The sequence below is a fragment of the Salvelinus sp. IW2-2015 genome, linkage group LG31, assembly GCF_002910315.2.
Source record: "Salvelinus sp. IW2-2015 linkage group LG31, ASM291031v2, whole genome shotgun sequence".
Lineage (NCBI taxonomy): Eukaryota > Metazoa > Chordata > Actinopteri > Salmoniformes > Salmonidae > Salvelinus > Salvelinus sp. IW2-2015.
Window position 1 is genome coordinate 4,294,869 of NC_036870.1, and position 23,265 is coordinate 4,318,133.

Sequence of the window (23,265 nt, forward strand, 5' to 3'; positions counted from 1 at the left end):
ACAGAGCGGGATCTTTCAGTAGTTGTTGTTACMAACCACACTCTATATTACATAGACAAGTGCAGACAGACTGGACAGAGTCATTTATATTTTGTGCTTTTGGGGGTTAATTTTCCCTTGACATGKCGTAGTCACCGCRTGTCACGTGTKATTTCTTGTCACATCTCCTGRGCCTCAACCTGTTGTTTCCCAAGTTTTATTCAGTTTTAATTGTATTTTGTTCATAAATATTTGCATCAAAACCTGTTACCAACTAGCCAGATAGCTAGGTTGCAATGGAGCCTGCTTTGCCTGGAATAGCTAACAAACGTTTCCAGCGCTGTAGAAGCTGTGTTTATTGCGCTCTTGTCTGGGACAATATTGACAATCCAGAGTTCCAATGCGGCAATTGTTTACTAGCTGAGGATTATAAGAATGAGGTGGCTATGCTTAGCAAATTTCAATTCTGAGCGAACTTATGAGAAAAATGCAATTAAACTTTCTCGTTATCAACTCCTGTGACTGGATGCCTGATGGATGTTTCCCRAACCTGGTCATCTGTCCCTATCCGAATGGCCTGTGCTACCTGGAACTTGCCTGCCAAGGAAGTTGTCTCCATCTGCWTCTCCTCCATCTTGTAGTGGAGTAGACAGAGAACAGCAAGAAGATTTGTTCCAGTCAGCGCTGGTCCCATGTCACAAGTTGTGGAAACCGAAGGCAGCGGCATGCTGCCAAGTGGATGGGAGTGACTGGGAGAGGTTCGGAGCAGATTGACATAAGGAATAGCTCTGCTGCACTGGTGTCGGATCTACCTGCGCCTTCATGGCTGAGACTCCTCGTGTCACCGACGGCTGTGCTGACTCCAACTACTCCGACTACAGCAGCGGCTTCGTCGTCGAGTTCGGCTCCTTTCCCGCTCTCTGGATCTGACGGGGCACTYCCTGCTGTGGGAGGTCTGGACGGCGGGCTTACGCTATCCTGCTTCTCMTGGGCCCGTAAGGGGGGAATTGTGTGAGGGGTAGGAATGGGCGGATTTCTCCATCCCCTTCTCTGGCCATTGTATTGGGCAGTTCAATGGCGAGAAATGTCTCACTCCCTGTAGCARGAGGAGCACKAGTACAGGACATCAATAAACTGCTCCCAAACATTTTAAACCTGCATCAGCAAATTGAGTCTATCATAGTTCATGTTGGATTCAATGACATTATGAACGGCGGCTCAGAACCGCTGAAGATGGATTTTAAAGAACTGATTGGGTCTCTGCTTGACACCAACAAGCGCCCCATAATATCTGGCCCTGTGCCCTCCCTAAATTGGGCCATTAAACATTTCAGCAGACAGCAGATGCTTGTTCTATAAGGAGYATTGGATCCACCCAAATCATTTGTGTTCCTGGATCCTTTCACAGCATTAAGCATAAGCATAAGGCTGCGTTGAGACAATGACTTATCAAAGATCGAAGCCCAGCTCAGTTAATACCTACCATTTGTGTCAATGAGTTGTCATAAGGATTCAGCAAATGTATATTATCCCATTGGCGTTGGAAGACACAATGTAAGTCACCTAATTTATGTCCCTCTAACTGCCCTGAATGCCTCTGCTGATCCTACAGCTATTGTATGCAGTAATCATGTGKCTATGAACCAGAGTTAAACTGTTAGCACTGAGGCGGTGTGCCCTAGTAGGAATCCACTGTGTGCAGCTCACCCTGCACTAACATAAATAACATGAGAATATCTACTTCTGCTAAGCTTCCCAGTAAAGAAATGGAAAACTATCAAGCATTCCAGAAAAGTGCTAAAAATAGCCCACGTTAACATATGTAGCTTAAGAAACAAGATTCATAAAATCAGTCATCTGCTAGTACAGATGACATTTATATTCTGACAATCTCTATATTCTGAAACTCACTTAGATAATACATTTGATGATGCAGTGGTAGCAATACGTGGTTATAACACCTACAGAAAACACAAAAATGCCAAAGGTGGAGTTTCCATTTATTTTCAGAGCCACATTCCTGTAAAGCTTAGAGAGGATCTCATGTTAAACACCGTTGAAGTAATATGGCTACAGGTTAATTTGCCTCAAGTACCGGTCTGAAGTGAGCTCCATCGGGGCAGTCCCATTTTTCTCTTATATACTGCTTATATGTGCATGATTTACATTATTCATTAATTCATCATTAACTTATGCATGTGACTGACCAATACCTCACGAGACTTCTTCTATCCAAGCTGAGACCTTGAAACTGAAATATTCCTTTCCGTTCTCAAAACAGTGTTCTGAGCGTCCTGCTAAATTGCTTATGCTTATAGTGAGGATTCCTCCCAGGCATCAATCAGTCATTTGCATGAACCCAGTTGAATTAGTTATTAGAAAAGCACAAACGTAACATTTTTCCTTCACAGTATTACTTTACTTAACATAGTGATCAGTGTTATCACTTTACTTACCAAAGTTGGTGATTTGTTTGCATGTTCATTACGTGCCCATTGCTCTATATTATTGAAGATTCCTACTAGACAGGAATACAGTAAGCTATCTTACAGCAGGCTGTCTTGTGATGTTGCATAGCCTATGTGTTGATGCTGTATGTAGCATAGGTTTCATTAAAGCGTGTTGTTGCTGTCACTTTGCTATCCTAGCCGGTGGAGGGATAGGCTACACTGGTATCATAGCCACTGTGTAAACCGTGCCTGATGCGCTCTATGCCTGGTTACCCTTGGGACCATGTCTGCTCTCGTCCAATCAGCGCCGGGCTGGTGAGGCAGCCAGCGCCCCTGTGGAGAGCAGCTTGAGTACTGTATGGTGACTCAGCTGAAAAGGAGGCTAGCTGACTTGGTGCATCACCACGGAGAGTGTAGCTTAAGAATGCTAATTTTCTCACAGTCGACTGTAAATGGTCCGAGTATCTCTACAAGGTTATATTTTAGTTTTATCTAGCTGAAGTGGTTATCTTTTGTACAGTTTCTGAACCTGATTTTCTGTGTTCCCCCCCAGTACTAATATACACTAGGCATGTAATCCATCTAGTCTATATGTTATCACCTAGTAGGAGAATTTACTATTTTAGGTACCAAGGTGCTCCGTTGAACTTGGAGTCCACAGCACAACACACCCTTGTGTTTTCCCACCATCCTKTACCGCACACATTCATTATTCCTTTGTTGCTCATGCAGGCCATGGAGGAACTTAAGGAGAATACTAAGAGGTATCCGTTGGTSCGGGCTGCATCCGAGGAGAGCTCCAGTGAGCTGAGCAGCTCTCCGTTCCCAGGAGACACCATGCCCTGGAACCTGTCCAAACACCACCAGATCAAACGCTCCAAGTCTACCTCCGGAGACGTGCATGTGCTGGACTCGGCGGAGAGGGCCGTTCTCCGTATCGCAGGTAAGCTTGGACTAAAAGAGCGTGGGACGCACACACAGAGGACTGAGTCAGAAATAATGTGTTCTTAATTGACCTGCCTGGTAAAACACACACACACACACACACACACACACACACACACACACACACACACACACACACACACAGACAGAGATCATTAAATCCGATACACTATACTACGCCGCACATCGCACACTTTTAGACAAGAGCAGAGGACTGATACATTCATCTTAACAGGTGCTCTCATCAATGTTCTCTAAGTGTTTCATACAGCCTGTGACTCAGTAATGACATTGCCATTGCATTGCTAATGAGGCTTTAGGAGCTAAGCTATTATGGTAACAACTCTAAGTTTCCCATTTGATTTCCAAAGGGTGTATTAGGCTGTCAGAGCTCGTCTCTGTCAATCTCAGAGCTCTCCTTCCTTGACTCCAACTTCGAGTCTACTATATGACACTGTGACTTCAAAATAAGTGCACTATATAGGAAATAGGGTGCCATTTGGGACACAGTCTGTGTCTGGCCACTGCTATTGTGGTGTGATTTATGTTGCTGTGTCAGCACTGACTCTCAGATTCTCTCTTTGGAATAAACCGTATTGATTTGATTGTGGGGTGGGTTGGAGTCATTAGACTGCAGTAGCATTGTGACTGGATATTATCATTGGTCAGCACAACAAGAGTTGGAAGATGCAGTTTGGAGATAAAATTGGTTTCTTTTGAAAGCTTTTTATTTTTTATTTATGTTCACTCAGCTGCACGGCGGRAGGTAGCCTAGTTACAGTGTTGGGCAGTTGTGCCCTTAAGCAAGGCACTTAACCACAATTTCTCCAAGGACACTAGTTAATTGGCTGACTCTGGCTGTGACCCACATTTTACTAACTGTATCAAACATTTATTTAAAAGCTATTATTTATTCTAATCTGCTTAGTTATGTCTGTTTAATTATAACTTGCTGCTAGTTCTGTCCTGTACTGGGATGGGTGTTACAAGTAGGCTCTCTTGGCTAACACCCTGTGGCTCTTATTGAGTAGTGCAGCATGGTGGTCTCCCTGCAGTGAAGAGTGTCAGGGAATTATMCTTCACAGCTATGGCTTGGATAAGGATCTATATGGCTGTTGAATATTTATATTCTGTGTGATAGAGGGAAATATGGTTTCGATTGACCAATGTCAATGTGTAGGCTAAAGAAGTGGGCTGAGAGTAATTGATAACATAGTACATACAGAAGTAGACTAAACACCCAGGCAGATGCTCATTGAAATTAAATGGTATGACCAGGGCATCTAAACATAAAAAAAAAAAAATGTTTCACCTTTATTTAACCAGGTAGGCAAGTTGAGAACAAGTTCTCATTTACAACTGCGACCTGGCCAAGATAAAGCAAAGCAGTGTGACACAAACAACAGCACAGAGTTACACATGGAATAAACAAACATAGTCATTAATACAATAGAAKAAGTCTATATACAATGTGTGCAAATGAGGTAGGATAAGGGAGGTAGGCAATAAATAGGACATAGTGGCAAAATAATTACAATTTKGCAATTAKACACTGGAATGATAGATGAGTGTGCAAGTAGAGATACTGGGGTGGAAAGGAGCAAAATAAATAACAGAATGGTGATGAGGTAGTTGGATGAGCTATTTACAGATGGGCTATGTACAGGTGCAGTAATCTCTGAGCTGCTCTGAAAGCTGGTGCTTAAAGTTAGTGAGGGAGATATGAGTCTCCAGCTTCAGTGATTTTTGCAGTTCGTTCCAGTCATTGGCAGCAGAGAGCTGGAAGGAAAGGCGGCCAAAGGAGGAATTGGCTTTGGGGGTGACCAGTGAAATATACCTACTGGAGCGTGCTACGGGAGGGTGCTACTATTGTGACCAGTGAGCTGAGATAAGGCGGGTCTTTACCTAGCAAAGACTTATAGATAACCTGGAGCCAGTGGGTTTGGCGACGAATATGAAGCAAGTGCCAGCCAACGAGAGCATACAGGTCGCAGTGGTGGGTAGTAAATGTGGCTTTGGTGACAAAACAGATGGCACTGTGATAGACTGCATCCAATTTGCTGAGTAGAGTGAGGCTATTTTGTAAATTACATCGCCGAAGTCGAGAAGTGGTAGCATAGTCAGTTTTACGAGGGTATGTTTGGCAGCATGAGTGAAGAATGCTGCCAAACATAAGATGCATTTAGATAAAGGAGGTGGTTATATGACTCACAGGTTTGCAGTCACAATAGTACTGGTCTCGTACATCAGCTGTGTGTCTGACAAGCTAGGCCACAGCAACCTTAACCCACAACAACTGGAGACGGGACRGTTTGTTATCCCTCTGCTTTTATAGCTGCCGGCCATACAGGCAAATTCATTTGCACGTAGTAGCACTGTATACAAAAGGCTGTTGTGCAAAGACTGCAGAATAGTCTCCATTTACTGGTAGTGGATAGCTTTCTCAAGTTATTTTTAGCAGAACCACTTTGTTACGCATATGTTTTGTTGAGGGTGTCGTGTGGTAGCCTACTTTCCCACAGACATTTCACTGACCTCTGACCCTAGTGGAGCAGGCCTCTTCGATTGACCCCTACATGTCAGAAGTTACTGTAGATGGTTTGGGCTAGTTAAACCAGTTCCTTTTTACGCAAGCCATCGGCAGTCAGTTATATCTCAAATGCTTCACTTTCCAGTTATGCCTGGAATACCAGGCATTTGACCCTGGGGAAATTTACAAGGTTTTGGGAGGTGTCTTTGGTGCCAGTGTAGACAATTATTACCCATTTCCCAACTATGCAGACTTATCTGCATAAATGACACTCCTGGTGGTGTGTGACCTTAGTCAGTGATTAATGATAAGGACACATTAAACACTAACCCTTCCTTCTGGAGTGATGTGACAGAGGACAGGTTCACTGGACAGATGTTTCCTGTTGCAAGCATTATGATACGCCTATGAGAGGAATGCAATGTTGGTGTTAGTGTGGTACCTTGGTATCCCATGTCCAAAACACCATCCAGAGTCTTCGCTGAAGAGAGAACTAGTTTAACACTAAGGGGTGGTTTCCCAGACACAGATTAAGCCTAGTCCTGAACTAAAAAGCTAGCTCAGTGGACAATCTCCGTCGGAAAATAATTTTTAGTCAGTACTAGGCCACGGATAGAAGAAGGAGACCGATATCTCACAGAATGTATAAGTCTGAAGCATCCGTTTTAGAATTACTCACCACCCGACTATGGTGAGGAGAGGACGTTCAGTGGTGGGAAGTGGGAGAAGATGGAGCTAGATGAAACTTAGACTTGACTCTTTTGTGAAGTTTCTAAAAATGTTGTTAAGGAGTGCTAGGGCGAATTGAGTATTGTGCACTTCACATAGTAGGCGTTCCCAAACGGAAATGTGCAAATACATGCTATAATGCGCCGATAGGATCTCGCTAGCTCATGCTTGGATCTGCCCACCTCCTTGCTTATTCTGTCCACCGCCTTGCTTATTATGGAGACTGCCCCTATACCTTCAGAGGAGGCATTGCCAAAGAGGTAATTGCCTAGGTTTGTGTACACTACAGTATATGATAGAGAGAATCCTTATTTTGGTGTTTTTCTCAAACATTCTCATAGAAAGCTTGGAGTTAAAAACTTCAGTCAACATGCTGTTAATGTACTGACATATAAAACATGATTTACTGAAGGCCATGACTCGCTCCTCTGAACATTCTGATGTCCAATGAATTATTCATCACACGTTTCAAATAGTTATTTCGACCCTACTAAAAGCACCCCTGTGCTACACGTGAATGAGTAGCTGAGGGATTCCACTAGAAAGTGGTATAAACAAGTAACCATACATCAGAACCTGCAATGTGAAGTAGTTTCACACAAGTCAAACCTTCTATGTCCTAAATGGCATCCCTGCATAGTGCACTCATTTTAACCAGGGGTAAAAAAAATTAAAAAAAAGCACTTTATAGGGTGTCATTTAGGATGTAGCCCTTCTTCTCTCTGTGCCCACTGGGTCTTAGACAATCAAGACGTCATAATGTCCACCGCACTGTGTGCAGGAAAAGACATAATAGGGAATCCCAGACACACTGTACATAAGTGCAGTGAGGGGGGATTCTGCTGTGCTTACAGAGGCTGCTGACCCATGCAATGCTCACTGATGCCACAAGAGGACAGTAGCCAAAGCTAAAGTATCTCTAGTATGATTTGTTTGATCTCTGTTCAAGATGTTATGCGTCAAAGTGGCTTCAGGTCTCAAAGAAGCGCTGATACCCAGATAGGCATGATTTGGGGTCGTTTTTCCGTGCTCTGTGCCAACCTAACTCGGCTGTAATCTTAAAAATACGRTTCAGGACGGCAACTTCAGCTGTACTACTACTTTAGACTAGATTTACAGTTAATTGAGCAATAAGGCCCAAGGGTATGTGGTATATGGCCAATATACTGTACCACGGCAGGGGGCTGTTCTTAGGCAAAACGCAGCGCATAGTGCCTGGATACAGCCCTTAGCCATGGTATATTAGCCATATACCACAAACCTCTGAGTTGCCTTATTGCTGTTACATGTATAAACTGGTTACCAATGTAATTGGAACAAAAAACAAGTCAATTTGCGTCATACCCATAGTATATTATCTGATATACAGTACAACGGCTTTCAGCCAATCAGCATCCGGGACCCCAACTACCTTGTTAAGAGCATATATAGCCTTACAAACAACATTCCCGTCATTTGCTGTGTGGGGACCATGTCTAGGTAATGAAAGCCAAGCGAAAACCTGAGAAACGTATGTAAGTGTACAGCTTTCCCTTTCTATAAGCATTCAACCTTCTAGGAAAGACAGATCAACCGGATGTATGACAGAGGCTGTAAAAAAAAGCGTGTCGTCACTGAACAGATCCGAAAGAATACGTGGCCACAATCGACGAACACCGAGGACAGTGTCCATCTTGAATATTTACTTTGATCCTCCTGCCTTCTTTGAATGTTTTGAGATAAGACAGTAGAACTACTGTGTTCGTTAGCCAATGTAGTTGCTGAGGCATGGGATGGTTGGCTGCCTGGCAGCAGTCAGTCAGTCACGGGAGCCCAAGGCAGGCACTCTAACAAAGGGAGAATCTTCTTCCTCTGAGGTCATAATGACCTTGGTTATCTGGGCGAGGCTACGTGTCCTTCAACTAGTTACCGTGCTATGCACTAGGTTAGTGAATCATAATGTAGAACTATTTTCACATGCCAGACATGGTAAATATTTTTGCAATTTAGCACATTTCGGGCAGTTGATCTTGTTGACTAGTTTTGAACTTGGCGAAGGCTTCCTCTCCTAATCACTCTGCTGAATGACGTCTGTCTGGATGCAGATCCCCGTTGCATCCATATGTGTTTACATACCCTTCACTATAATGACGTTTTAAGAACACATGCACACGTGCGTGGTCGCACACACTTACACACACACGCAAATACACAATGCAAACGTACACACACACAAGCACCTTGAAGAAGAAGAATGTTCTGTCAGTGCAGTGCCATCATGTTTCCAATTCCTCCCGTAATAGGGTCATTCTAGTACTTTTCCTCCTATTTCGCTCTCTCTCTTCCTGACGGAGAGAACTCTGACATGCTTCCCAAGCGCAGTTTCCTGTCAGGGAGGTTCCATTGATGATGCAACATGTCTTGGCATCCACAGTGGCTCTTTTTAGTTGTGATGTACTTGCACAGATTTCTAGAGTCTTTCTGTTTACTGTCAAGATCAGGTTTGCACTTTGCATTGGATTTTCCAGCAGGCTAAAAGTCACAGAGAAGGGGAAAGAAACAAACATTTGCCAATAAAATGGCGATTTTTAAGTTCATTAGCTCTTCACGCACATAGACAAAACATGTATTGTTTTTGCATGTCATGTGAATCATTTGTAACTGAGCTGTAGCATGCAGTCATGTCSTTTGTTGAAAATGCAGTTTATGTTTTGTATCTCTACGTTGTATTATGGTGCCGCTTCAGTTGCGGCTGAAATTCTGAAATCCAATATCCTTCTGGGGACTTTTCTGAAATGGACAGCATATTGTCATTTATCTCTGGTATACTACAGCTACAAGTCGTATCAGGGCTATCCTCTTCTGAAGAGGTGTGGCTCTCTGGCATCAGCCTTTATATGTAATCTGTTGTCATCCAGTTCTGGGAAAGTGTGGTGTAGAGTGCTGGGTGTTAAAGCTATGTGTGGATGGGAAGTTGTGATCCATCTGATACCCCTGGTGTGTTCTCGGTTTCCCCTCTGTTAGAGGAACTTGTGTAGCCCCATGTAGCTTAGTCACTTGTTTCTCGTTGAGGTAGCTGTGTGAGTGTCTGTATGGGAGGGGTGGGGGGTTTGACCGACTCTGATTGTGTGGGAGATCTCAGTGTCTGCCTCTGTGCCTTTAAGAGGAGGGCCTGTTGTGTGTGTTGGTATTTCTCAAGCAGAGAGAGGAGGGGAGTGGTGGTGCTAGTGGTCTGGAATCAAATCCACTGCTTTAAAGGGAATAGCCTACATTTTACATTTTAGTCGTTTAGCAGACGCTCTTATCCATAGCAATTAGGCTTTAGCGCCTTGTTCAATATCACAGCCTAGTCGTCTCAGGGATTCGAACCAGCGCCCTTTTGGTTACTGGGCCAACACTCTTAACCACTAGGCTACATGCCGCCCCACTGAGAGAGTGCGCGTGAGAGAAGGAAAGGGGGACCAGCAGATACCACTGTACTTCTGAAAAGTTACTCGACAGCAGACAGTTGGGGGAAAAAGAGAAGGATCAGAGGAACGAGAGAGGAGAGAGGGTGACCTGACCCTACTACAGTGGCAGCCAGGGCCATGTCCATGTATGATCCAGCCAGCCGGCCAGCCCATGCAGAGGAGCAGAACTATGTTCAGGCGTATGAGAACGTCAGGGAGAAATATAAAGGTAAAGACCCCCTCTAATGTCCCTGAGTGGCTGGTACAGCGCTAATGACGTGAATTGTAATCACTTCTGTATGTCAGGGTATGTGAGGTACAGGGTTGTTGGGAAGGGGGCGTGTGTGTGGGCAACTCGGGTAGCTGACTGGCGTTAAGTGGTTCCATATTGATTTGCACAGATGTGGTCTATTTCAGGGCTGCTCGCAGTGCAATGGGAAACTGCACCTACTGTATTGTTCCTCATCAGAATAGTGGGAAGCTGTTCTACCACAAGTGTGCTGTCAACGTCAATAGTGGTACATTAAGATTCAGCCATTGCAAGTATTTTGTTATTTATACTCTTGCAACATCATTGATCACAATGTATCAGAAGGTAGGCTATACAATGCCCTGTACAGTAGGCCTTCAGCCACCCGAGCCATGGCCTGTTCACCCCGCTGCCATCTAGAAGGCGGAGACAGTACAGGTGCATCAAAGGGACCGAGAGACTGAAAAACTGCTTCTACATCCAGGCCATCAGACAGTTAAATAGTCACCATTTAGCCGGCCTGTGCCCAGTATCCCGGCCCTGAACTTTAGACACTGTTACTAGCCGGCTACCACCCCGTACTCAATCCTTCCACCTCAGAGACTACTGCCATATGTGATTGAACACTGGTCACTTTAATAATGTTTACATACTGTTTTACCCACTTCATATGTATATGCACCTTATTCTAGTCAAAGCTTATCCTCTCAGGCTCTGTTAGGTTGGATGGGGAGTGTCGCTGCACAGCTATTTTCAGGTCTCTCCAGAGATGTTCGATTGGGTTCAAGTCCGGGCTCTGGCTGGGCCACTCAAGGACATTCAGAGACTTGTCCCGAAGTCACTCCTGTGTTGTCTTGGCTGTGTGCTTAGGGTCATTGTCCTGTTGGAAGATGAACCATCACCCCAGTCTGAGGTCCTGAGCGCTCTGGAGCAGGTTTTCATCAAGGATCTCGTTGTACTTTGCTCTGTTAATCTTTCCTTCATTCCTGACTATTCTCCCAGTCCCTGCTGCTGAAAAACATCCCCCCATATATATTTATATTCCTGACTCTGACCTTGCTCGTTGTAATATTTCTATATTTCTTTCTTTTGAATTTAACATGTATTGTTAGGTATTACTGCACTGTTGGTGCTAGGAACATAAACATTTCGCTACACTCACAATAGCATCTTCAAAATATGTGTACCCGACCGATACAATTTGATTTGATCCTTTGTGTCCGGTGAATGGAAAGATGAGTAAGAGGGGTTGATGTTTCTCCCTTCTCGGACCTGCCAAACTGTCCACCGGGGTTGGGGTCAATTCCATTAAAATTCCTGAAGTACACTGTTAGCAGTTGATGAGTTTTCTTCAATAACACAGACCCCAAAGCAAATCGGGGGGAGGAAAATAGGTTTATTCAAAGAGATCAAATCATACGGGGAGGTAGATGGTAGATGTTCATGCTCCCCTGTCCTCAGTGATTCTCTCCCGTGATTCTCTCCCTCCCCAGAACAAAGGGACAGGATGTAGTTTTATAACCCAGCCCTAGCCTGTGGTTGACCAATTAGAATTCCTTGCAATAAAACTGGGCCAATGGCCAAATAACAAGTACCCTATTTCAGATTCAATGTATAAACAATTTGGACCAATGAGAACCTACCTTGTAGCTATGAGTCCCAGACTGAAATTCCTCCCATGTCTCTGACCCATTGACATTAATCCCCTATTACAGGAAAAACACTATTTCCATTGATCATTAGTAATCTATTGACCTCTCGTCCTCTGCATTATGTATTTATCTCCAAAATATTCTTACAACACTGAAACTCCAATTCTCTTCAATGAGGAACATTTGGAATTGGAATTTGGCTTACTTTCTGAATTGACTGTAATTCAATSAATCAAATGTATTTATAAAGCCCGTTTTACATTAGTAGATGTCACAAAGTGCTATACAGAAACTCTGCCTAAAACCCCAAATAGCAAACAATGCAGATGTAGAAGCATGGTGGCAAGGAAAAACTCCCTAGAAAGGCAGGAACCTAGGAAGAAACCTAAAGAGGAACCAGGCTCTGAGAGGTGGCCAGTCCTCTTCTGGCTGTGCCGGGGGGAGATTCTAAGAGTACATGGCAATTTAAGGCCAGATTGRTCTTCAAGATGTTCAAACGTTCATAGATGACCTGCAGGGTCAYCAGGTCAGTACCTCAAGAGTAACTGTCAGTTGGCTTTTTATAGCTGAGCATTCAGAGGTCGAGACAGCAGGTGCGGGAGAGAGAGAGAGAAAGAGACGAAAACAGCWGGTCCGGGACAAGGTAGCACYTCCAGTGAATAGGTCAGGGTTCCCTAGCCACAGGCAGAACAGTTGAAACTGGAGCAGCAGCACGACCAGGTGGAATGGGGACAGCCAGGAGTCATCTTTGGGGTTTTAGGCTGGGTTTCTGTACAGCACTTTGAGTTATCAGCTGATGTAAGAAGGGCTATATAAATACATTTGATTTGATGATTTGATCAGGCCAGGTAGTCCTGAGGCATGATCCTAGGTCTCAGGTCCTCTGGGAGGAGAGGGAGAGAAGGAGAGCGAGAGAGGGAGAATTAAAGGGAGCATAATTAAATTCACACAGGACACCAGATAAGACAGGAGAATTACACCAGATATAACAGACTGACCCTATCGCCCCTGCACATAGACTATTGCAGCATAGATACTGGAGACTGAGACAATTTAAATGGAGTTGATCCCAACTCGACTGTCCAATGCATCAAATCACCTGGGAAAGACTTAAATCCACATTGTTTGCTCCGTGTCTGACTGCGATGTATTCCAGATTGCATTATAATAAATCATATGTGCCACTGCAAAGTTCCCACAGTTACTATTCTAAGCATGTCTATTTCAATAATCCATTTCAGTGACGTGCTTTCAGTAAGTCAGTAAGAGAATATGTTGTTGCTCCTCCATGTTGATTACATCTCTCAGTATACCATCAATTACACAGCCCATCACTTTTTTCATACCTTTGGCAATGTTGTTCGCACTTGCATCTCCGTAACTTAGAAAAAAGTTAAAGTGAAACCTACATGCATCCCATCCCTCCTGCGGTGTATGATTCATATCCTCCCCTGCTTCATCCCAATGTTGGGGATGAAAGTGATTTCTAAAAATACAGGCCCAATTTGTTATCCCAGAGAAAGAGAAGTTCAGTCCACCAGAAAGAGTTGTACAATGCCTTGGCTGGGTTTCTCTCCATCTCAGGTGGCATAGTTACCAAACTTTACTGTATATGAAATGAGAGTATGGATACGTCCCGTATGTCACCCTATTCCCTTTATAGTGCACTACTTTTGAGGAAGTAGATGAATTCACTTTTGGGGAATATGGTGCCATTTGGGACACACCCTATCTGCTTTATTAGGAGTGCTGAGCTATGCCTTTATAGACCTTTTAAAAGTGTATACAAAGGCTGTGTGTATACAAAAGTGTGTACAAAGTGTATACAAGAGCCAATGTGTGGGGCCAGTGTGTGACATTGGGATACACATTTCAAAATGGTTTGAAGTTCAAATAAAAAAGGATTTTCATGCAGTTCCACATGTATACTTAGAGGAATACAAGTGAATATATGCAAGTTTGTCCATATCTCCACCTATACAACAACATAGGCCTAGGACTATACATCCTTTAAAGAGGGTTCATACAGACATTGGCAAGTCAAATTCAAGGGATTTCAATGGTATAATTCATATAATTGTACATATAGAGCCCCCCCATCTAGAACCCCCCCACCTCTCCCAAAAAGCATGCAAAGTGTCAAAAAGTGGGCCATTACCACTTTAAGAATAATGCATTTTTTAGGCCTTGCACATGCATTGAGATTAAAATTATTATTACATTATTGTCAGGATTCCAAAAYTGGTGAGTGAAGGAGTCAGGCGCAGAGAGCAGGGTAGTTCAAAAAGGACGTGGATTTAATATTCCAAAATACCAGAGAGWCYGTCACGCCACACACACAAGGGCGCGTAAAGTCCCAGTCCAAACAAACAGGACTAAACAGAATAGGAACAGACACCACAAGAATGAACGAAACACCACAAACAGAAAAACAAGCCCGCACAAAAGTCGGCGGGCCAACTGGGTTTAAATAGCCCACAATCAAACCTAAACACAAAACAGGTGCAACAAATCAGACACAACTAAATGAAACAYAAAAGGGGATCGGTGGCAGCTAGTAGGCCGGCGACGACGACGCCGAGCGCCGCCCGAATGGGAAGAGGCACCATCTTCGGCGGGATTCATGACAATTATAGAATATATGTGGACATTGCCTGACGAAATAGATTGGATTCATGGCGATTTTTCTGTAGTCTGTGACCGACACAGGCACACATAATAAATCCATTAATCTCACCATTAGAATCTCACCATCGCTGTTTTTATAATGAGAAAGCGACCAAAAACCAGGTTCCTTTCTTAATGGAAGGATTTGTATGGAAAGCCAAGTTGAAGCCAACATTAGATGTTGTCGTCCTCATAATAACCGCATGTGTTTTTACAGCAACACTCTTCAATTTAAGTGGCAGGAAACAAACGAAAGTGAAAAAAAATATCAAAAATAAAATCACTGATAATTATAAGAGACAGTGGCGACCAGTCATTCACGGCAGGTGCGGTCTATCTCAGTGTTTTCTGCGGTGGTGGTGGGGCAGCCAGCGGAAAATACGGAGCGTAGGGGTTGGTAATGTTCTCTAGTCGCGCCGTGATTGGTTCAGTGTTCGGTCACTCATGGGACACTACATCACCGCAAATATATGGGGAGAGCTCAAAAATTCAAGCCCCTTGGGTGCTGCCATAGAGTTACCTTAGAAGTGCCCATCCAAGAAGGCTCAAGGTCATTGGCTTCTGTTTTGAGGAGAATACAGTGCCACCGACACGGCCCGCTACCAAATACTGTGGGCTCTCCTTCTCTGTGACCGACATGAGTAAGACATTTAAACGTGTTAACCCTCGCAAGGCTGCCGACCCAGACGGCATCCCTAGCCGCGTCCTCAGAGCATGCGCAGACCAGCTGGCTAGTGTGTTTACGGACATATTCAATCTCTCCCTATCCCAGTCTGCTGTCCCCACATGCTTCAAGATGGCCATCATTGTTCCTGTAACCAAGAAGGCAAAGGTAACTGAACTAAATGACTATCGCACCGTAGCACTCACTTCTTTCATCATGAAGTGCTTTGACAGTCTAGGATCATAGCACCTCCACCTTACCGGTCACCCTAGACGCACTTCAATTTTCTTACCGCCCCAATAGGTCCACAGACGATGCAATCGCCATCACACTGCACACTGCCCAAGGAATACCTATGTAATAATGCTGTTCATTGTCTACAGCTCAGCATTCAACACCATAGTACCCTCCAAGCTCATCATTAAGCTTGAGGCCCTGGGTCTCAACCCCGCCCTGTGCAACTGGGTCCTGGGCCTCCTGATGGGCCGCCCCCAGGTGGTGAAGATAGGAAACAACATCTCCACTTCGCTGATCCTCAACACTGGGGCCCCACAAGGACGCYTGCTCAGCCCCCTTCTGTACTCCCTGTTCACCCATGACTGCGTGGCCATGCACACCTCCAACTCAGTCGTCAAGTTTGCAGATGACACAACAGTAGTGGGCTTGATGACTTAAAAAAATATCTATATTTTACCCCTTTTTCTCCCCAATTTCGTGGTATCCAATTGGTAGTTACAGCCTTGTCTCATCACTGCAAGCAACTCCCGTACGGACGCGGGAGAGAGAAAGGTCGAGAGCCGTGCATCCTCCGAAACACAATTTAACCAAGCAAAGCCGCACTGCTTCTTGACACAATGCCCACTTAACCCGGAAGCCAGCCGCACCAATGTGTCGGAGGAGTCACCGTGCACCTGGCAACCGTGTCAGCGTGCACTGCACCCGGCCCACCACAGGAGTCGCTAGTGCGCGATGGGACAAGGACATCCCTGCCGGCCAACCCTCCCCTAACCCGGACGATGCTGGACCAATTGTGCGCCACCCCATGGGTCTCCCAGTCGTGGCAAGCTGCGACAGAACCTGGACTCGAATCCAGAATCTCTAGTGGCACAGCTAGCACTGCGATGCAGTGCCTTAGACCACTGCGCCACTCAGGAGGCCCTTAGGCTTGATTACCAACAGCGACGAGACAACCTACAGGGAGGAGGTGAGGGCACTTGGAGTGTGGTGTTAGGAAAACAACCTCTCACTCAACGTCAACAAAACAAAGGAGATGATCGTGGACAGCAGAGGGAGCACCCCCCTATCCACATCGAGAGGTAAGCAGTGGAGAAGGTGGAATATTTTAAGTTCCTCTGCGTATCACGGGCAAACTGAAATGGTCCACCCACACAGACAGTGTGGTGAAGATGGCGCAAAGCCCCTCTTCAACCTCAGGAGGCTGAAAGAATTTGGCTTGTCACCTAAAACCCACAAACGTTTACTGATGCACAATTGAGAGCGTCCTGTCGGGCTGTATCACAGCCTGGTACGGCAACTGCACCGCCCAAAACCGCAAGGCTCTCCAGTATATACATCTCAGCAATCTACACGCAATACACCATAATGACAAAGAGAAAACGGGTTTAGACATTCTTGCAAATGTATTAAAAATAAAAAACAGATACCTTATTTAAATAAGGATTCAGAACCTTTGCTATGAGAGTCGAAATTGATCTCCGGTGCATCCTGTTTCCATTCCATCCACCTGTGGTAATTTCAATTGATTGGACATGATTTGGAAAGGCACACACCCGTCTATATAAGGTCCCACAGTTGACAGTGCATGTCAGAGCAAAAAAAACAAGCCATGAGGTCGAAGGAATTGTCTGTAGAGCTCCAAGACAAGATTGTGTCGAGGCACAGATCTGGGGAAGGGTACCAAAACATTTTGCAGCATTGAAGGTTCGTAAGAACACAGTGGCCTCCATCATTCTTAAAAGGAAGCAGTTTGGAACCACCAAGACTTCCTAGAGCTGGCCGCCCGGCCAAACTGAGCAATCGGGGGAGCAGGGCCTTGGTCAGGGAGGTGACCATGAATCCGATGGTCGCTCTGACAGACCTCTAGAGTTCCTCTGTGGAGATGGGAGAACCTTCCAGAAGACAACCATCTCTGCAGCACTCCACCAATCAGTRCTTTATGGTGGAGTGGCCAGATGGAAGCCACTCCTCAGTAAAAGGCACATGACAGCCCAAGACTCTCAGACCATGAGAAACAAGATTCTCTGGTCTGATGAAACCAAGATGGAACCTGAATACCTAGCGTCACATCTGGAGGTAACCTGGCACCATCCCTACGGTGAAGCATGGTGGTGGCAGCATCAAGTCCATCAAGACACAAACCATGATAAATGATTAAACATTTTAAAATCAACTCGGGAATTGTATTGAATACAGCTATGATATCCCTTATAATCTTCATGTAATGACATGAAAAACAATTGACGGATTATCATCAATATCTTATCAACAGCTCTAACAATTTGCCCAGTGTATTTGTATTTGCCTCACTGGTACCCTGGTTTATAGGCCTAATAGGCAAGACTGATTTTGGATCAGCTCTTTAAGGCAACCCCCCCCCCCTGTGCAGCAGGTCATGGGGAGTAACATTCCTGCTGTTGCCCCTATGACACAAGTGTGTTGTTTCATGCCTCAGTGGGATTGGTCACTCTGCGGCTATGTTCGAGCTTGGGAAACCCTGCCATACAGTATCTCCCTTCAAGGCATCCTTGTCATTCAGTGGTATGCACAGTTTTGTATATAAGGGGGGACTCATGTTTTTGTATGTCAGGTTTGTCCAGTCATTATAGTCTTAACTCTCATCTGTTCCATTTACAGTGATCTGGTACATGAGGTAATGTTGCCAATTGGACCTATGAAGCGGTAGTTTACTACTCTCCCTCTGTCATAATAATAACTGCTGTACTGTTTAATTAGCGTTGAACACACTGCTTTGCTCTATATACTCCTAACCAATATATCTTGTGAGAGCAGTCAGTCAGTCTCAGTTATTCTGGTTGAAAGGCACAGACCTGTTAGTCCACTGAGGTCCATGTGAATGACATCTTATTTAGGAAGATTTAAGTCTCTTCAATGTTAGCTTATGTCTGATTTACACGTTTAAGAAAATAACGATTAGAACAGTCGAGGCTCTTAGGGGTGATATTTACCTTAAGACAAACTTGTTTAGGTATGTGATTAGTTGTAGCTCTGGTCTGTATTGATGGCCACCCTAATTTTGTATTTGCGGGTTTTCAACGACATCAGTACAGTCRGTAGGCGTGTTATTTATGTCTTATTACATGATTTAAGAACACTTGATCAATGAGAACAGTAGTCTCTAGGCATGCTATTTACTTGTAGATTTCAGTATCTTCAATATTAGTTCATGTCTTATTACATGTTTAATAACAGTACAGTCTTCAGGCTTGGTATTTACCTGTATCTATAGAACAGTACGTCTTAAGTACAACCATCTCCTTGTCAAGCCTGTTGCAATATGACTAATACTACAGTACTGCATCTCCAGCAAGCTGGTATTGCTTTAACAGTAGACATGCATCATCGCCCCCTCAGGTGTTCAGTCCGACTTGCTAAACTGTAATGTGTTAATTTGTTAACCTCTCTGCGCACAGATCCCTTTAGCCGGATCATTTTCCTAAACAACCGCTGAATTGCAGGGCGCCAAATTCAAAAATATTACWAAAAATATTTATAATCATGCAATCACAATTGAAATATACCAAAACACAGCTTAGCTTGTTGTTAATCCACCTATCGTGTCAGATTTTGAAAATATGTTTTACAGCGAAAGCAATCCAAGCTTTTGTGAGTGTATCAATCAATGCTAGAACAGCTAGTCCCAAATTAGCATGGTCACGAAAGTCAGAAAAGCAATAAAATGAATCGCATTACCTTTGATAATCTTCGGATGTTTGCACTCACGAGACTCCCAGTTACACAATAAATGTTATTTTTGTTCGATAAATATTAGTTTTATAACAAAAAAACGCCATTTGGGTTGCGCGTTATGTTCAGAAAACCACAGCCTCATTCCGTTCGACGAAAATTCCAAAAAGTATCCGTGATGTTCGTAGTAACATGTCAAATGTTTTTTATAATCAATCCTCAGGATTGATAATATTTCAACCGGACCGTAACCTATTCAATAAAAGAGAGAAAGAAAATGTCGAGCTACCCCTCTCGCGCGCAGGAACTAATCAAAGGACACCTGACTAGTTTTGAAAAATCTCGCTCATTTTTCAAAATAAAAGCCTGAAACTATGTCCAAAGCCTGGTCAACCAGCCTGGTCACAGGCTGGTTGATACACCTTTAAATGGAGGGGCAGGCAACAGAACAGGGATTTTTTTTTTTTAAAGCACTTCCGGGTTGGATTTCCTCAGGTTTTCGCCTGCAGAATCAGTTTTGTTATACTCAGACAATATTTTGACAGTTTTGGAAACTTTGGAGTGTTTTCTATCCTAATGTGTAAATTATATGCATATTCTACGATCTTGGCCTGAGAAATAGTCCATTTACGTTGGGAACGTTATTAAAAAAATAATAATAATCTGGCCCCTAGCGTCAAGAAGTTAAACTACAATTACGTTTTTGCTTGCCACCTAAACCTGATTTCAAATAACTCACAACTCTCACCTGGAAGACAAGGTAACTATAGATCAAAATGATTCCTGCAGTTCAAATATTACGCTAATCAACTCCTTGGCTCAAGTAAGTCCAGTAGTACACTACTGCACCACAAACATATGCTGAGCCAAACATCTTTAGTCCCTGGCTTGCATGCCATCTCGGGTGGACTCCGTCCCTCAGGAAGTTAGTGAGCTCATCTCATCTCCCACCATGCCTCAGTTTCAGTCAGGTCTTTTTAGCCCCCAGATAAACCACGACCAAGGTGAAGAGGACAAAGGATGTCCTGTCACCCCCACTGATTGCACAGATCTTTGTATGCTTAGTTCTAAACTTCCAGTTTACGGTCATTTCAATGGAATTCCGCCCCCCGTCCCACCTAGATTTTTAAATACCCAAAACAGTCTGGTGCAAAACACCGCTGTTAGACATTCTGGTGTGAGTTTGGACTGTGAATTAGGCTATGTGCATGTAAATAGCAAAAGGGATTATTTTGTAGTGTTAAAGGGATCGATAGGGTTTGTATGGTTGGGAATCACTGTGCTGTGTTTGGACAGCTGACTAGTACAGTAAGCAGAGCAGTCCTCCTCCCTCATTTCCAGTCCTTGTCCAAGATCAGTTTCATGCAACATGACCTTGCACTCTAAAATAGTGTCCTTTTTAAAGACACACACACACGACTATGAAAGGAAATGCATACACTGTACTGTTCAATAGACAGATCTGGTATGTCTCATTCAGTGTACACACACACACACATACAAGCATGATCACCTATGATATTGCATACACTCACACCTGTTCGTCATGGGAGAGGAGAGCACTCTCAGCTCCTGTTGGCACAGCCACATTGTGAGATATGGTGTAAATATTCTTGGCGTGTGGTTGTGAGTTGTGACTAACAATCAGACCAGTTTATTAGAAGCTATTGAACCAGGGAAAATGAACGTAGGCCTAATTTTATCTAGTCGCAGTCTCATTCCCGGCTGGGTGTCCATGTCTGTCAWGCTACAGTATACCATACTACTTTAGTAGCTTGCTTGTGGTCAGCCTGAAAGTTTCATATTACTCCGCGTGTACTGTATTTACAGTACCCTATGGGTGTTTTTAGGTGAAATGCTTCAGGCCTCTAATGGGCGGTTGTATGGACCCCGCAGTGGGAGCAATTGCTGGCAATCATTCAATGTGATCGAATGAGTAGTGCATCCATGTGGACAATGTGCTGCCCGTTTGACTCCAATTCCTCACCAAAAATGGACATCTTCCTGTCCATTTGAGACAAAGTTAGCTGTTGAAATCAGCGTTTCCCCTAAATGTAGGCGGGGTGCAAAGGCCCCCAAAGCAACATCCGGGCCACTTGGCACTAAAACTGTTGATTGAAACCAATGAATGACAAACTTAGCCAGTTAGCCTGGCCTCATTGGGTGAATCATTGTTTGGAAAAGAAGTGAGGATATGTGACATTTAAGGGCTATTTTCCTGGAGTCCTCTCCTCCCTCTCTGCTATGGCTTTGGAAGCAGTCCTAGTGGATATTAGCTATTGGTTGAAGGGGACATTTTCCCTAATGGAATTCCGCCCCCCGTCCCACCTAGATTTTTAAATACCCAAAACAGTCTGGTGCAAAACACCGCTGTTAGACATTCTGGTMTGAGTTTGGACTGTGAATTCTTTCTCTATCCGGACTGAAAACTGTTGTTTTGCAGGGAGGAGAGTGACTGCAACATTACTCGTCTTTGTGAGATGTTGAAAGCACCGAGCTGTCTGTTCAAATGACTAGCACACAGCTCATACACCCATGCATACCCCACAAAACATGCCACCAGGGGTCTCTTCACAGTTCTGAATTCCAGAACAGAGACTCTGGAAAACGCACAGTACTAGTTGCAAGCAGTAAAATCAGATATATATATATATATTTTTTTTTTAAGTACACCTTATGGAACAACATGCACTGTGAAGAGGCACACACACACACACACACACACACACACAGGCACTCTACACACATTGTTGTATTATACATTTTGTAGATATGTAGTGTTGTATGATGTACTGTTTTATAAAATAAATGTATGATGTAATTACCTTGTTTGGAACCCAGATAGAGTAGCTGCTGCCTTGGCAGCATCTAATGGGGATCTGTACCCCTTTCCTGCAGTTAAAGTCACCAGCAACGTACCACCGCTGGCTTACCTCTGAAGCTAAGCAGGGTTGGTCCTGATCAGTCCCTGGATGGGAGACCAGATGCTGCTGGAAGTGGTGTTGGTGGGCCAGTAGGATGCATTCTTTGCTCTGGTCCCCCCAAAATATATTATTTATTTAAGTAGGCAAGTCAGTTAAATTCTTATTTACAATGATGGCCTACCCCGGCGACGCTGGGCCAATTGTGTGCCGCCCTAAGGGACTCCCAATCATGGCCAGATGTGATACAGCCTGGAATTGAACCAGGGTCTGTAGTGACGCCTCTTGCACTGAGATGCAGTGCCTTAGACCACTGAGATGCAGTGCCTTAGACCACTGTGCCTTAGACCACTGTGCCACTCGGGAGCCCTAATAATATATATATCTATCCCAATACCCCAGGGCGGTGATTGTGTAGAGTGGCGTCTTTTGGATGGTACTTCAAACGGTGGTCCTGACTCTCGGTGGTCGCTAAAGATCCCATGTCACTTATCGTAAGAGTAGAGGTGTTAACCCTTGTGTCCTGGCTAAATTCCCAATCTGGCCCTCATGCCATCATGGCCACCTAATCATCCCCAGCTTCCCATTGGTTCATTCATCCCCCTTCCTCTGCACTGTAATGAATCCCCAGGTTGTTGCTGTAAATGAGAATGTAATACCTTTCAACTCTATATCTGACATGGTACCGATGTTCTTTTTTTTAAAGCCCATAACCATGTGTGAGAGGTGTATACTTTTTGTCAAAGTAGATTTGTTTAAGACTACCAAGAAACACTGTGTGACCCCGATGTATCCCACTGCAGTAAAAGGTCAATAAGTACATATACACATAGGGTGCCATTTAGGACACAGTCTATGAATAATGTTCATGTCATAGACATTTAAGGTGATTTAAGGTGCCAGAAGACACATTCATACATACCAGAACATTAAGATGAAATGTATTTTTAATTTTGTTCCAGTAATACGGTGCTTTAAAACTAAAATAAGATTTACTTAGCATGGTGGAGACCCTAGGAACCTCAAGAGTTAACCAATCCTGTGAACTGGTTAGGCTACTCAGGTGTCTATACTTCAATAGCAAAGGTAGATAAGATGTACGTTT

The 23,265-nt window shown here is 44.1% G+C and overlaps 1 protein-coding gene across 1 annotated transcript in view; it reads left to right on the forward strand.

The window, feature by feature from the left end:
* Window positions 1-9,828: 9,828 nt before the first annotated feature.
* pleca (plectin a) overlaps window positions 9,829-23,265 on the forward strand; it is a 155,213-nt gene continuing 141,776 nt past the window's right edge. The window contains exon 1 of the mRNA XM_023975804.3: window positions 9,829-10,290. Coding sequence (XP_023831572.1) covers window positions 10,200-10,290 — 91 coding nt within the window. The 5' untranslated portion in view covers window positions 9,829-10,199. The remainder of the gene's footprint in view (window positions 10,291-23,265) is intronic.